Source organism: Sphaeramia orbicularis, chromosome 21 (assembly GCF_902148855.1).
Source record: "Sphaeramia orbicularis chromosome 21, fSphaOr1.1, whole genome shotgun sequence".
NCBI lineage: Eukaryota > Metazoa > Chordata > Actinopteri > Kurtiformes > Apogonidae > Sphaeramia > Sphaeramia orbicularis.
The window spans coordinates 18,952,746-18,970,327 of NC_043977.1; the positions used below are offsets into that span (position 1 = coordinate 18,952,746).

A 17,582-nucleotide genomic window follows, 5' to 3' on the forward strand; every position below is an offset into this window, starting at 1 on the left:
CGTGTAGCTCAGTCAGTTCCGCATCGGGAGTATGCCACCGGATTTCATGTAGCTTTAATACATAAGGAGCTAGATCCAGAAGAAAACCGCCATTACGAGAAATGTGATTTTCGTGAATAACTACTGAACTAACAAGGATATAATTATGAATCCAGTTGCTAATGGTATGTTTTCATGGTCAAGGAATCTTAAAATACAGGTAAAATATGGGACTAATATTTATGGTGGAAATCACAATATGGGGGAATTGTGCAAATCTCATGCAATTTGACTCAGGGATTTACAATGGGGTGTTCTATCAAATGGCAAAGACTGATCCGAATCTTTCAAAAAGTTATGGACAGATTTGGATGAAAATTTCAGGAAATATTGATACTGGCACAAGGAACAAATAATTACATTTTGGTGGTGATCGGGGGGGGGGGGGGGGGGGGGGGGGGGGGCACTGATCTGCCTTGGTGGAGGTCTGCGCTCTCAGAGTGCTTTTCTAGTTTATATATTATTTTGTTATTATTTTACTGGTTCGGCCCACTTCAGATCAAATTAAGCTGAATGTGGCCCCTGGACTAAAATGAGTTTGACACCCCTGCTATAGATGTTCATAAAGCTTAGAGTAAATTCAAAGGGTATTATATCAAAAACAGAGCAAACTGGTGAAAAAATGTGACTTTTTCAGCCAAATCTATCATTAACTGTATATAAACTTAGTGTCTCCATCCACTGTCATTGATCCAACTCTAAGGGTTTTACTGGTGAATCAAAGTTGTAGAACAGGGGTGTCAAACTCATTTTAGTCCAGGGGCCACAGTCAGCTAAATTTGATCTGCAGTGGGCTGAACCAGTAAAATAATAACATAATAATATATAAATAACGTCAACTCCAAACTTTTCTCTGTGTTTCAGAGCAAAAAAAGTTAATTTACATAATGAAAAGGTTTACATCTGCAAACTATCCTTTCACAAGATGTGAATAACATGAACAAACTGAAAAAAATAAGTGTAATTTTAACAATATTCTGTCTCAGTTTATCATTTACACATATACATTATAACTTACAAATGCACAAAACATTTAATAACAGACAGAATCTTGTTAAAATTGTACTTACTTCCCGTAAGAAATTTCAGGTTGTTCATATTTGTTCAGGTTATTCATAATTTTTGTGAAATTCTACTTTGTTTTAGTGTAAATACATGAAAATATTTACATTTACAAAGAGAAAAATTTGGAGTTATCATTATTTATATGTTATTATGATAGTATTTTACCAATTTGACCCACTTGAGATTGAATTGGTCTGAATGTGGAACCTGAACTAAAAGGATTGTTAATATCTTAGTGTAATTTTTGCATTTCACAAATTCATCCCACGGGCCGGACTGGACCCTTTGGTGGGCCGGATTTGGCCGCATGTTTGACACCTGTTTTGTAGAAGATGACAGTGTTTCCACGGTAACTACGGAGCCTCTGAACATCCAAATGGGTCATATCTGATGACCATGAAAAGATGACAAACTGCATTTTACATCAATTATTTACATGTATTAATTGGATTAGTGGATCAACAGGTATTAAACAGTTTAAATCAGTAGATGGTTTTGGACGCCGGTGGATGTTCAGGTCTTTATGGGTTAAAAATACAGAATCGAGTAATATTCTCTCGAACCCCTATAGTGGTCCCTTTGTTAACTTACTTGCGTTACGAGGAATTTTGAACCTCTCGATCATCTCCTCCCTCTTGCTGCCAGTGAAGGAGGGGTAAGACTCTGTGACTTCGGGGATTTTGGAGATTCCAAGCAGAGCCAGGATTCCGTTACTACACAGCGCTCGAGAGATGGTGACAAATGTAGCTTTACTAGATATGGTTTTCCTCTGTCCTCTTGACATCTGGGGAGACAGATGAATGATCAATACATTGACTTACACAAGGACTGAATTTAATGATGACACCAACACAAACATGGTTATATTCAGTGGTGTACAGGGTGGGGAAGCAAAATTTACAATGAACATTTAGTTGTTTTTTCTCAGCAGGCACTACGTCAATTGTTTTGAAACCAAACATATATTGATGTCATAATCATACCTAACACTATTATCCATACCTTTTCAGAAACTTTTGCCCATATGAGTAATCAGGAAAGCAAACGTCAAAGAGTGTGTGATTTGCTGAATGCACTCGTCACACCAAAGGAGATTTCAAAAATAGTTGGAGTGTCCATAAAGACTGTTTATAATGGAAAGAAGAGAATGACTATGAGCAAAACTATTACAAGAAAGTCTGGAAGATACTATTAAAGAAGAATGGGAGAAGTTGTCACCCGAATATTTGAGGAACACTTGCGCAAGTTTCAGGAAGCGTGTGAAGGCAGTTATTGAGAAAGAAGGAGGACACGTAGAATAAAAACATTTTCTATTATGGAAATTTTCTTGTGGCAAATAAATTCTCATGACTTTCAATAAACTAATTGGTCATACACTGTCTTTAAACCCCTGCCTCAAAATATTGTAAATTTTGCTTCCCCACCCTGTAGTCCAGGGCGTAGGGGGGTGTACGAAGTATGCCCACATTTTTTCAGGCAGTATTTAGTATACTCACTTCTAAATTCCCCTGATGCACACCATTCAGTTGTATCTGAGCCAAATTGCCCATGTTTTCCCTTAGGATAGTGAAACCATTACCTGCCCTACTCTGCTTCTAATTGGCTAGAACTTGCTGCCTTCACTGATTAGATTGGTTAACTTAAGGCATGAGGACTGATGAGCCAATCAGAGGCAGAATAGGGCGGGTCATGCCAAGGAAACTATTGCTAACTAGAAGCACTCGGAGAGCGCAGGCCTCCGCCAAGGCAGATCAGTGCCCTGGATTTGGATGAAAATTTCAGGAAATGTTGATACTGGCACAAGGAACAAATGATTAAATTTTGGTGGTGATCGGGGGTGGCAGGGGTGGGGGGGGCACTGATCTGCCTTGGCGGAGGTCTGCACTCTCTTTTCTAGAAAAGCACTCATAGAGCGGAGACTTCCGCCAAGGCAGATCAGTGCCCCCCCACCTCCGATCACCACCAAAATTTAATAATTTGTTCCTTGTGCCAGTATCAATATTTCCTGAAATTTTCATCCAAATCAGTCCATAACTTTTTGAGTTATCTTGCACACAGACAAACAGAGAAACCAACACCGACAAAAACATAACCTCCTTGGCGGAGGGAACTAGCGCTGGCCACCTCTGGAACCTGACTGGACACCTCAGGTGCCAGTGCTACCCAGTGGATTGACAGGTGACTGCACGTCTCTTTGAGAGATGCGTGATTATTGGAAATGCAAATGAGAATGGCAAAAAAAACGTTTTTCAAGTGAGTGACACAAATTGAGAGAACCTACTTTTATGGAATACATAATTCTGAGGTAAGTTTTAAGGTGGTTTCAGAATGAGTCACTGTTTTAAACTACTGGTCATATGACTGCACATTTAGAGGAGAAGAGACATTGTCACCAATAGGTAAACTCTGTGAGTAGGCTAACGTTATGAAAGGCTAACGTTATGAAAGGCTAACATCATCCAGTGTTTGCCTCAAGTTGAATACATTTACATTCATGCAGCTGCTTGTGTGACCAGTAAAACCTACAAACTGCTCCTGATCCAGTCATGATAATTTTATGATGGTGAGCAAATACTACTGATGGATTTTTGGGTAAACTAAATAGAGTAGTCATATATGTCACTGTTTCTAAAACGGCATTTTTCTGGACTTTAAAAAAAAAAAAAAAAACTAGAAGCACTCGGAGAGCGCAGACCTCCGCCAAGGCTGATCAGTGGGCCCCCCCGTGGGCCCCCCCACCCCCGATCACCACCAAAATTTAATCATTTCTTCCTTATCCCATTTCCAACAAACCCTGAAAATTTCATCCAAATCTGTCCATAACTTTTTGAGTTATGTTGCACACTAACAGACAGACAAACAAACAAACAAACAGACAAACAAACAAACCCTGGCAAAAACATAACCTCCTTGGCGGAGGTAAAAAAAAAAGAGAAGTCAAAAATTGAGAGTATACCCACTTCTCCAGGGACCACTACACCACTGCTTATATTAGAATAAAGAGTAAAAACCTGGATGAATTCATTGTTGGCCCCCAGGTTGAGGTCCTGCATGGAGTGCATGTAGCTTTGCAGCTGACCAACAGCAGGAAGGATCTTGTTTATCATGTCGATCATAACCTTGGCCATCTGAAGCATGACGCCAACCAGGTTCTGCATTTCTTCAGGCAACAACATCTAAAAGAAAGACATCAATGTTAAACAACACACGTCAATATATACTGTATATGTTCTTTAGTGCATTTGACATGTTTTTCATGTTTCCTCATAACATGTTTCTTTGACATGTAGTGCTAGATATTGCAGATGTTTCATTAAGCAAGACAGGTTCTTTGTTATGAAACACTGCAGCAAACTCATGAAACAATTCAGAATGCATTTGCAATTAAATTTTTTAAAAAAACTATCCTAAATATGTCTCTCAAAGGTTTCATTCTAATAAAGTCATATTTCCAGGCTGGATAAAGCAAAAAAAAAAAAATTATTATCATTATTATTATTATTATTATTATTATTATTATTATTATTATTATTATTATTATATAAAACTCTTTTAGAGAGTGACATGAAATTCAATTAAAGACATCTTCTCAACACTTAACCGCACTGTCATTTTGTATTAGTAAAATCAAAAAAAGTACATAAAGTGAAATTTAAAGGCATCTGAAATGACTGAAAATATATTTGATATTTATACAAAGAAGCTGCAGTTCAAGTAGAGCAGAGATATGCTTTAAAATGTTTGAATGGGTTTTTTTTTAAGTATGTTGCACTTAGTCTATCAAGACAGGTGTCATATTCCATCATGTATCACAACTAAAAGGATTTACAATGGCCAGTGTTTGTTTTAGCACATCAAACAGAACAATATCTGTCATAAAACTTGTGAAAGAACTTAGTTTAAAGAACAGACATGGTTTTGTACAAACGCTTTTCTCTGACTTGCATGCTTTTCAAATAAAAATAGCGCGGCATCAAATGTGTGACTGACTAGAAATGAGTTTTTTGTCCACTCAGGCGTTGCAGAAGAATGTGCAATCACCAAATTTTCTGATATTTTTCCACAATGAAAAAACCAGAAAATCATTAAGTGCCGAAGACAGCAAGCCATGTTATTTCACCTCTCACTTGAGAAGACCCTCATTCTGAGTTTAGCCTTACTCTGTAGATGAACTTCTCTAGGTTGACGTGGCGAGTCATTAGCACTGTGAGGCTGTACAACTGCTGGACGGACATGGAGCACAGTGTCCTAAAGATGGCTTCTTCAGACTGTTTCATGTGGACTGAATCTGTGGAGTTGCAGTGACGCAGATTGACCAACCAGGACAGGATCTACAACGAAAAAATAAAAAGAGCATCGTTAATACACTGTAAAAAAAAAACCATCCTGTTGTTTTTACAGAAAACAACTGGCAGCTGTGGTTACCAGAACAATACTGTAAAAACACATCCAACTGTAAACATATTTACGGAGTAACATGTAGATTTAATATTTTAAACATGTGTATTTAACACTGGATTTAAACGATAAATGGACTGCACTTATTTATCACATTTCATACACCTTCATGATGTCCAAAGCACTTTCCAAAACCACCAGGTCCGACTGGGAGCAATTTAAGGTTCAGTGTCTTCCATGGACACTTTGACATATGAACAGTCAGAGCCAGGATTCGAACCACCAACCCTTTGGTTATTGGACGAGCTGCTCTACCAACTCTACCAACCCATTAATTTACAAGCTTAAAATGTTCAGTTGTTACTTTTTTATAACTTTTTTTATTTAAAAAAAAAAAAAAAAAGCTAATTCGCCGTTATTGCAACATTATGGTTTTGCAATTTAAACAGCACCACATTGTTTTTCAATTTACAGTTTTATTTTCTAAAAACAATAGAAATACATAATTTCTACATACAAATCTGGTTTTGTTCATATACTCTTCCTGTAAGAACTACAGCTATATTTGATTTGATCGTTAACACAAAAATCTTTTCAAACTAGAAGCACTCGGAGAGCGCAGACCTCCGCCAAGGCTGATCAGTGCCCCCCCCCCCCGTGGGCCCCCCCACCCCCGATCACCACCAAAATTTAATCATTTCTTCCTTATCCCATTTCCAACAAACCCTGAAAATTTCATCCAAATCTGTCCATAACTTTTTGAGTTATGTTGCACACTAACGGACAGACAAACAAACAGACAGACAGACAAACCCTGGCAAAAACATAACCTCCTTGGCGGAGGTAATAAACAACTTTGCATTGTATTGTCACTTACAGTTTTTTTTATGTTGCAATTTTACAGCTTTTTGGTGTTAATTCTACAGTCATTTTTTACAGTGTATTTACCCTTGTGTGGTGTTAAGATTTTTGATATTCAGCCATTGTTCATGGGTGTGGTGGACCCGCTGCATTTGTGGGTTTTTTATTCAACATAATCAAACAATTTAATGTTAAACTACTCAATAGATGTTTACTTCATCCCAATTACAAGATACATAAAAAATATATTTGCCTTTTGCCTTTGCTAAATCACATTTATGAATTAAAGTGCTACTCATTTTTAGCTTTTTTTTTTTTTTAATAAAATGTAATATAACCAAGAGAGAGGAAAAAAAAATATTAAAAAATAACTGCTCTCTTTCTTGGTCATGAACCAGATGGTCTTAGTAAAAATGACACTTACTTCCTCAAGGTCTTGCTGGCAGCGAGTAAAAAGACCATTACAAAATATTGGCTTAAGAAAGAATGTCCACCGATGACTGTCTTTAGCAGTATTGTAAAACATCTCCATTTACTAGAACAGATGACCCACACATTATGACTTCAGAAAAAACTGGGTAAAGAACTTTAGGAAAAATGACACGTTTACATAACCTGTGAAACAAATTTGTAAACCAGGGGTGTCAGAGGGCCATATTCAGCCCAATTTGATCTCAAGCGGGCCAGACCAGTAAAATAATGACTTAATAACCTATAAATAATGACAAATCCAAGTTTTTCATTTGTTTAAGTACAAAAAAAAAAAAAACAATTATGAAAATATTTACATTTTACAAAAAAGATGTGAATAACCTGAAAAACTGAAATTTCATTTGAAAAACTAGAAGCACTCGGAGAGCGCAGACCTCCACCAAGGCTGATCAGTGGCCCCCCCCGTGGGCCCCCCCACACCAAGGAGGTTATGTTTTTGCCAGGGTTTGTTTGTCTGTCTGTTTGTTTGTTTGTCTGTCCGTTATTGTGCAAGATAACTCAAAAAGTTATGGACAGATTTTGATGAAATTTTCTGGTCTGCGCCCCCCCCCCCCCCCCCCCCGTGGGCCCCCCACCCCCAATCACCACCAGAATTTAATCATTTCTTCCTTATCCCATTTCCAACAAACCCTGAAAATTTCATCCAAATCTGTCCATAACTTTTTGAGTTATGTTGCACACTAACGGACAGACAAACAAACAAACAGACAAACAAACAAACCCTGGCAAAAACATAACCTCCTTGGCGGAGGTAATTAGTGCAATTTTTACAATATTATGCCTCGACTTATTATTTATACATGTACATTTATACACAGTGTTACATAAACATTTGGTACCAGGCAGAATATTGTTAAAACTGCACATTTCGGGTTGTTCATCTTTGCTTTTATTTATGTATTTATTTGCATTTTATTGTGAAAGAATAGTTTTGTAAATGTAAATATTTTCACAGTGTAATGTTATTTTTTTCACTTCAATTTTTTTCCACATAATTTTTCACAAAGAAAATTTGTAGTTGTCATTATTTATGGGTTATTGTGTTGTTATTTTTAGTGTAGATCACATTAGTCTGTATGTGGAAGCTGAACCAAAATGATTTTTAACAACCTGGACTGTTCAGGTTCATTTTTGCACTTTCATCCCATGGGCTGGAATGGAACCTTTGGTGGGCCAGATTTGGCCCCCGTGCCACATGTTTGACACCTGTGTTGTAAACCACTAAGCGTAAAAATTGTGCTGTTTGTCTAAGCAGTGTGATCTTTGTAATCCCTTGACCTCATGACCCGTTTGTTTCGCTTTTTGTTTTTGAATATATAAAAAAAACCCAAAACTTTCATAAATAAAGAGTTAAAAAAAAAAAAATAATAATAATAATAATAATAATAATAACAACAACAACAACAATAATAATAATAATAACTACTCATCATTTTTCTTTTAATAAATAATGAAAACGGGTCCCACAGACCCAAACACCATACAAAGGTTAAGTAGAACAGGACCCTGCCCACAAAACCACACACAGACACAAACATGATCCTTTCAGGTTGTTACTTTACAATTGTTCACCTATTTTACTGCAGTCATTTCTATTTTTTGGGGCTTCAGCTTCATTTTCTTCCACCTAATTCCTCTATATTAAACAGGCTGGCTTTGCAAAATACATCTTTTATGCCATTGTAAATAACAGTGACAGGGTTTCCTCAGCTAAAGCAAAGTTACATTTGTGTTGCACCATGTAGCATCAGCCTGAGGGACAGCATATAGAATACATAGAAATAATGAAGAAGCAGTTCAATGGTACGATGATGCAAGTCCAAATAAAATGTTAATGAATAACAACAACATGGAACTAAGACACAGATTTAGGGTTAAAAATACATTGTTGCCCATAAAGTTGGAATAAAATATTTGTACTTCTTCTCATGGAAAAAAAAAAAAAAAACACTACAAACAAAAAGTTAAGGATATTTTAAATTTTTGAGCACTTTTTTTCAGTTGGGACTCTTACACAGTGCTTTTTTACTTTTTTGTGTGTAATGACCAGACAGTTTTATTTACAAATGGCAAAAATGACAAAAAAATGAAGAAAAAAAAAAAACAAAAAAGAAATATCCTTAACTTTTTGTTTGTAGTGTATATCAGCCTCTGGTCTTTAGCTGTCAATACCATCACCTACAATTTCAGAGATATTACCTAAACCCTACCAAAAAGCCCCCAAAAAACATAAACACCAGCAATTATACAGGCATATTGTACAGCAAAGTGAATAGGGCTGTGTATCGGCAAAAATCTGGCGATACGATACAAATCACAATACTAGGATCATGATACAATATCAAGATATATCATGATACTGTTAAAAAGACAATTTTTTGTTTGTTTATTTTTTTTTAAACGATTATTTCCTTGAAGAATTGAATTACACCCAAAATATGCCCAAATACTAACACATTTTTATTTGATCAGAACAGGATCTAATGTTATATCACAAAATTTTCCTGTGTTAAAACTTAAATTATTTATTTTACACACTTGACAGTTTAAGATCCTGTTCAAATGTTCATATTTTATTAGTTCATAACTAACATCATAACATTATTTTTGTGCAAACCCAACAAAGGACCAAACATCTGCCTCTCAGATAGTAAAAAGTGCTTTTAGGATGCTTCAAATAACCATTATTTAATAAAAACAGTGTTAAATAATAATAAATAAATTATAAACAATAAAGAAAAACAAAAAAAACAAAAATGAATCTCCGTCATATCTGCATTTGAATAAATAGCTAAAAATATCAATATAGTACTTTTTAATATTGATACAGTATTGTGAAATGAAATATCGTAATATATTGCAGAACCGATATTTTCTAACACCCCTAAAAGTGAAGGTAGGAGAGTGTAATGTGCATCCTCATCACTAGGTGTCACTATAAGTTTCACACACTGACTCTTTAATGGATGCTTTACCCGTTAGCTTGCCTGAGCACAACATTGTGGACAACAGACAAATGTCAGAGACTTGACAACCCACTGGGTAATGCCGTAATTGAAAATACTGGGTGAATAATAGATCATATGGAGCTTGTTGTTTACTGAGGAATGGCAGAGGCATGAAATATCTGTGCTACTGTGAACTCAGGGCAAAATCCAAAGCTCATGTGTTGGTTTGTACTCATATACTGCAAACAAATACATAGTGCGGTGTGTTCCTGGCTCACCTGTAGGTTGTTGTTTGGCAGAGGGGTCTCCATCAGCAGATACAGAGCGGCTTGATCTAAACCCATGTACTGCTGGACATCCAGAATAAATGCTGTTTTATTCTGCAGCATCTCCCCAATGGTCACAGCTCCTGGAAAAACAATCTTATATTACTGTGAGCCAAAATGTGGTGTATGGGTCCTTACTTTTTTATACTTTCTAGCTACTTCTCAGCTACTAATGATATAAAAGACATGTTTAATTTTATTTATTTTTATTCTATTTATTTTATTTTATTTCTTTCTTTCTTTTTTCTTTTGTTTACTTATCAGATTTTTATGTATCATTAGTGATATGTTATTGGTTGGTTTTGTTTTGATTTCGCTGTCTACATGTTCGAAATAAAGATTAACATAAGAATTTTAAAAATAAAGACATGTTGACCAGACTAATGTACATTTAAATAATTGTACAACCAGCTATTTAGTGGCACCAAGTCCAAATGTATACAATGAACTGGAATGAGCATCTTAGGCTACATTCAGAGAGCAAGTCTTGATGCACAATTCGAATTTTTGGGTGAAATCCAATTTTTTTGTGTGCTTGTTCATATTACACATTAAATGCAACTTAAATCAGTTTTGAATATGAACGGAATGCGACCCTGAAGGGACCCGCATGCACAAAAAGACATCCTGACGTAATATGTGACCACGCAGGCACACACTGTGCTAACAGAAGTACAAATATTTTATATTTTTCCCGCCGCTCCTCTTCCTGGGATGCAGAATTGTGATGTTTGTCGCATTTCAGTGACGTAAAGGTCGGATAAATGCGACCTGGCTGTTCAGACTGAAGTCGCATTGCAAAAATATCAGATACGTATCAGATTTAGGACCACGTATGAAAGTGGCCTGGGTCGAATTTGAAAAAAATCAGATTTGTGCTGTTCAAACTGTCTTTAACAGATCAGATACAGGTCACATATGGACAAAATGTTCATATTCATCTTCACTGGAATTAAGTTTTCTGTTTTGCGCTGCATGACCACCAAGGTTCTAATAGTTTTGGATTTTTCATTATAGTTTAGTTTTATTAAGACTTTTTTTTTCTCTAATTCAGTTAATTTTAATTAGTTTTTAGAGCAGGTTTGCTAGTTTTTATTACCGTATTTTCTGGACTATAAGTCGCACTTTTTTTTCATAATTTGGCAAGGGGTGCGACTTATACTCCGGAGCGACTTATATGTGAAATTATTAACACATTATTATATAATTTCATATGTTCATTATTTTCCCACCGAGAACCGCAAGAGTGCGCTCTAGGCTTGTGTACCTGTACCTGCTACTTCTGTACCCCTGAAAATTTTAAATTTCAACATTACCAGTAACGTATAAAGACAACTGAGACGGGCTGAAAAAAATGCCATCAAAAGAAAATCATATTCTGCAGATTACAAGCTGCAAGTAGTGAAATATGCAGCCGAAAATGGTAATCGAGCAGCAGAAAGAAAGTTCTGAGTGAGCGAGAAACTTGTGAGGGACTGGCGAAAAGCGGAGGTTACTCTAACTGCAATGAAGAAAACAAAAAAAGCGAATTGCGGGCTAAAATCTAGGTGGCCACAACTAGAGGAACGAGTTCGCACATGGATGCTTGAACAACGTGCTGCCGGGAGAGGCTTGTAAACAGCGCAGATGTCTCCACGCCCAGGTAATATGTTACGTTAACATACCAGACTTGTACTCAGTTTGTTGTCTGTGCTTCATGTAGCTGAATGTGTTACGTTAGCATACCGTAACCCTATTCAGCCTGTTGTTCTCTAATCCATTATTATTTTAAACTGCCTTTCAAGATGAAATGTCTGTTCTTGGTCTTGGATTTTATCAAATAAATTTACCCCAAAAATGCGACTTATAGTCCAGTGCGACTTATATATGTTTTTTTTCTTCTTTATTATACATTTTTTGGCTGGTGCGACTTATACTCCGGAGCGACTTATAGTCAGAAAAATACGGTAGTTTTAATTTTTTTCTAAATGCTTAGTTTAACTTTAGTTTTAGGGTTTTTTTCATATCTTCTCTCTTCTTCTCTGTCGTATTCAAATAAATCCCAGACAGGACTCTGCTGCTTTTTTCCCTACTTTAGTCTCCATGTTTCCAGGTAGAGTTGGAACCAGAAGACGACTGTAAACCACAAGTGACCACAAGTGACGGACGGACCGTTAAGTGTCATATGGTGACAACAGATAAAATTGCTAAAGCGAAATAAAATCGCTTTCGTATCAATCCGACATTGACAAAGACGAAACCTAAGGGAATTTTATCCATAATTTTTATCTGTTTTAGTTAGTTTTGTAAGCTCACAATACAGTTTCAGTTAGTTATCGTTTTTTTTCTTTGAATTGTAGTTTTTATTTATTTCAGTTAACGAAAATGTTTTTGCAATTATAGTTCTCATCATTTTGTTAGTTTTCGTTAACAATAATAACCTTGATGACCACCTGTCCATGCGCCAATGTCTCTCCAGGTGTTTTACTAATACTTAAAGGTTAACTGTGTATAATGTGTATGTGAACTAATGCTATGTAATGTGTGGGTATAGCCATAATTTTTAAAAAATATTTCTAATTTTATGAATGCTGGTGTTGTACATCTTACCCGGGGACAACAGTTGAAAAATAGCTTTTTTGCTAATACTGGCACATTTACAGAAATGTTCTTTAATGTGTACAGCCCCTGCTAAATAAATAAATAAGTAAATAAATAAATAAATCGGATTTGAGCCACATTTACCTGCAGTCCGAACTAGGGATGTAACAATATGAGAATTTCATATCATGGTAAGTGTGACCAAAATTATCATGGTTATCATTTCAAAAAAAAGCTATTAGAGTCATAAACAAAGCTGGTTATCTCCAATCAAGTATTCCACTTTTTGTAGAATCTGGTTTACTAAAATTTTTTGACATTGTATATTTAAAAACAATGGAATTTATGTTTCACGTTAAAAGTAAAAACCTTCCTTTTTGTATTCAGAAATTTTTAAGTTAAGAGAAGGACATTATAATTTAAGAGGGATGTTTGTGTTTGAAAAATATAAAGTACGAACAAACGTTAAATATCACAGTGTTTCAGTTATTGTGTCAAATTATGGAACGAACTGAAGGATGAAGTGAAATTGTGTAGCTCACTGTTGAGTTTCAAAAAGAATTTAATTTGTCAAATTATGAAGGGCTATGAAAGTAATATGATTACAAAATAACTTATTACACTGAATGTAGTATAATTTGTGTTTAAGTATTTATCTGCTGCAACTTCAGGTGTGGACTTGGACTAAGGATGTGAATAGGAGAAGCAGAAATAAGCCTCCGGCTTCAGCTTCTTCCTTTTTCAGTTACAAAATGTGTTAATTTTATGTTTGTTTTTTTTAATATGTAGGTGTTTTGTTTTGTTGTTTTTTTTAATATGTATGTGTTTTGTTTTGTTGTTGTTTTAAATATGTATGTGTTTTGTATTTTGTATTTAACTGAAATAAACATTCATTCATTCATTCATTCATTATCGCGGTATTGTTGAAATTGTGCTGAAAATGTTCAAAAAGTACTAATACACACACTGAAATAATTTAACTAAGTTGTATTTGAAAAATAAATAAATAAATAAAATAATAGGCACAATGTACTTTCTGTTGGCAGAAACATTCAAATATTAACCTTTGGGGGTCTGAGCCTATTTTAGCCATTTTTAAGTACTTTTGATTTTCCTTTATATACTATATACAGAAATGTTTACTATACCCATGTTTGGTATCTTTTTTTTCAGCACAACTTCATCTATATCATCAACCTATTATTTTTTTCACTTCAATCTACTATATCAACATAAAAGGTCAGAAAACACAAAAAAAAAAAAAAAATCCGATGTGAAAAAATTATATACTTTATTGCATAAATAACACAAAGATGCTTAATGAACCTTTTCAAAGACTTTAAAACTGAATATTAGTTCCAAATATTAGGTATACACAATTAAAATTGTAATAAATTAAACTATACTCAAATATTTGACATAAAAGCATATCTTTACATAGAGTTTTTCCCCCTAAAAGTGCGGTAATCAAACACGGTTATCATGATAATTAGAATTTAAACGGTAATACTGACCGTCTGCAATTTTACCGTAGTTTATCGTTATACCGGTAATCGTTACATCCCTAGTCTGAACGTAGCCTTAGTGTTAAGAAGCAGCAACATTTTAATATTATGAATAGAGCAGGCTGTTAACATGTGTAAGGGTCTGAATGGATGTATTTTGTGTATGTATGGGTCTTACCTGGCATAGTGATGTTAATACTCAGGGCGCTCAGACTGCTTATGTTAAATCCCAAACCTTGAGTAAACACAGATCCCCTGCAATAACAAAGATATGAAAAAAAAAAAAATAGATTAATCTTGGGCATTTGAATCAGAAAATCTAAATCTTTTTGAGTAGGAATCACTGCAGCTAGTTGTAGATAAAGACCAAATAGTCTTAATAATGAAGAATAAAAAGTCAAGTACCAGTTATTCTGAACACGGTAGGAACTTGGGTCTCCGACGAAAGTCTGGTAGATGATATCAAACAAAGTTGTCGTGTGATTCACCAGACTTTCCACCAAGTTCTGCACGCCAGGCAGAAGGACGTGACAAATCTCGCCAGGCTTTATGCCGAGATTATGCATCAGAAGACGTATAGTGTTTGTATTCTCCAAGGCGCACACCTATAAAATAATCAAAATCAATGAATGAATTTAAACCGTATATAAAGCGTGAACGTCAAGGTCGAACATAAGCATCAGAGACTGGTTAGTTAGTCATGAATTGCCACACACTATTGCATGGGAATGTTTTATTATTCAAGTACATTTAGGGTCAGATTTAAACCTGCAATAAATCTTTTCCCCAGTGCTGCAAAAAAAATGTGAAAAATGATTAACCTTGGTTTTACTATGAGGATTCTCTCCCAGGTTTCCCATGTCTATTATCTGTACTTATGATTCATGATTTGCAAGTGTTTATTACTGAAAGCTAAATTAATTAAGTTTAACGTGATCTTAACAATATTACACATGCTTATTAAAACAACCGCCTTGTCTTGACAGTGTTTCATTCAGTTATTAGGCTTAACAATGAAGGATAAATGTATGAAACTCTATTAAAAGGAGGAACCTGTGCTCTCAGGTGGCTCAGTTGCTTCGTGAAGCGTGGATCTGTCAGGCTGGTCTGGAAAAGCGTCGTGACTGTGTTGATGGTTTTCTGCATGAGGCTAAGGTTCTCTGTGAAGGGGAGAAAAGGGAAAAAAAAAAAAAAATGAGGGTAAGAGAGAGGTTATTACAGTTAGACAGGAAGATGAGATGGGGAAAGGAAAAGAGGTCTGCAAGGTGACAGCATAACATGACATCCCACTGGGCTTCATTACGACTCGCACCATTACGGGGCTAGCGTCGTCAGGAGTGAGCAGCAAATGATGTGCTTAAAGTGAAACCCTGCGCGGGACTGATGGGGCCAAGAGGGCTAGCAGTACTAGACGCTGTCGTGCATTAAAAATACGTCTGACAACCCCAACGAAAGGCACCACCTCAGGCAGCGCAATGTCATGACAGAATATCTAATTAGGGAAAAATTACACAATGGTGATGTTTAATCTTAGGGTGCTCAACACCTAGAGGCCTTTGCAATTACAACGGTTCACTCTGAGTGTGTGTAAAGAATATGAGTGAGGCTACACAGAAGTGAAGCCGCTGCTTACAAAGTGAATTCTATGCACTAAAAACATTATCACACAAGCACAGACGCCAATTAAAAAGAGGTCATAGATGTCCACTTGTGTGAGTGCGAGAGAAAGCGTTTAGTGAGGGCAGACAGGATAAATGATTGAATTCTACTTTGCTAATGAGATTTAAAAAGGTGCTGAGTGGCTTTCTGCTGGAGAAGCGCCATATGGCCTTGGGCTCTTTGGGAGTTCAAGCTAAGCTGGTGTGAAGTCTTATTCCTCATATCACCAAAATGAATTATGCTGTGCTATAATCATGTACACAGTAACAACAGCATTAGCAAAATGCTTTTATAGGCTTCCCATGGTCTAGCAATACTTATGAAGGTCAGAGGAAAAAAGTGGCAGTGTTCCAAGTTCGCGTGATTGTTTAATGGTGTAGGTTTGCAGACTGTATCAATACACGCTGTCACAGCAGGTATGTTAAAGCCAGTGGCGATTTCTCATAGACTGCAAGGGAAGCTCGGCGTCCCCTAAAATTACGAAAATTAAATGGTTAAATATGTACGATTGTGTTGACATTTCAATGACTACATATACAGGGTGGGGAAGCAAAATTTACAATATTTTGAGGCAGGGATTGAAAGACAGTGTATGACCAATTAGTTTATTGAAAGTCACGAGAATTTATTTGCCACAAGAAAATTGACATAATAGAAAATGTTTTTATTCTATGTGTCCTCCTTCTTTCTCAATAACTGCCTTCACACGCTTCCTGAAACTTGCGCAAGTGTTCCTCAAATATTCGGGTGACAACTTCTCCCATTCTTCTTTAATAGTATCTTCCAGACTTTCTCGTAATAGTTTTGCTCATAGTCATTCTCTTCTTTCCATTATAAACAGTCTTTATGGACACTCCAGCTATTTTTGAAATCTCCTTTGGTGTGACGAGTGCATTCAGCAAATCACACACTCTTTGACGTTTGCTTTCCTGATTACTCATATGGGCAAAAGTTTCTGAAAAGGTATGGATAATAGTGTTAGGTATGATTATGACATCAATATATGTTTGGTTTCAAAACAACTGACGTAGTGCCTCCTGAGAAAAAACAACTAAATGTTCATTGTAAATTTTGCTTCCCCACCCTGTATGTTAGAACATGTCCATCTCACAGATGAGTTCGTTCAGAATCAGCTTTATCACAAATAATAATAATTGTAATGGATTGGATTTATATAGCGCTTTTCTAGACACCCAAAGCGCTTTACATTATTAACCCATTATTATTCGCTCTCACATTCTCCCTCTGGTGGTGGTAAACTTCATCTGTAGCCACAGCTGCCCTTGGACAGACTGACAGAAGCGTGGCTGCCAATTTGCACCAACGGCCCCTCTGACCACCACCAACCATTCATACACCAGTGTGGGTGGCACTGGAGGGTGAAGTGTCTTGCCCAAGGACACAACGGACTGACTAGGACAGAGCAGGATTCGAACCGCCAACCCTTCGGTTATTGGACAACCCGCTCTACCACCTGAGCCACAGCCGCCCCATCAAATCAATGGACTCGATGTTGTTCACTTCTCATACATTTCCGTTGCGTAGTTTTCTTATACGATCTATATCAGTCAGTGAATGCATTTGCCCGTAGATGCTCAGCGTCCATGCACTTCTATGGGACTGAGTGGAACAGTTTTTTTCATTGCCTCAAAACTGGACGGTAATTGGATAAATGCAACGATGTTGTCCCGCCCCCAGACGCCCGGCAT

General features: G+C 36.3%; 1 protein-coding gene across 1 annotated transcript in view; it reads right to left on the reverse strand.

Annotated features, from left to right (window-relative positions):
* abca12 (ATP-binding cassette, sub-family A (ABC1), member 12) overlaps positions 1-17,582 on the reverse strand; it is a 191,088-nt gene that overhangs the window by 110,870 nt on the left and 62,636 nt on the right. The window contains exons 30-36 of the mRNA XM_030125194.1: positions 15,268-15,374; positions 14,620-14,819; positions 14,393-14,469; positions 10,082-10,212; positions 5,265-5,435; positions 4,116-4,280; positions 1,696-1,888 (exon numbers count right to left, since the gene is read on the reverse strand). Of these exons, the coding sequence (XP_029981054.1) occupies positions 1,696-1,888; positions 4,116-4,280; positions 5,265-5,435; positions 10,082-10,212; positions 14,393-14,469; positions 14,620-14,819; positions 15,268-15,374 (1,044 nt within the window). The remainder of the gene's footprint in view (positions 1-1,695; positions 1,889-4,115; positions 4,281-5,264; positions 5,436-10,081; positions 10,213-14,392; positions 14,470-14,619; positions 14,820-15,267; positions 15,375-17,582) is intronic.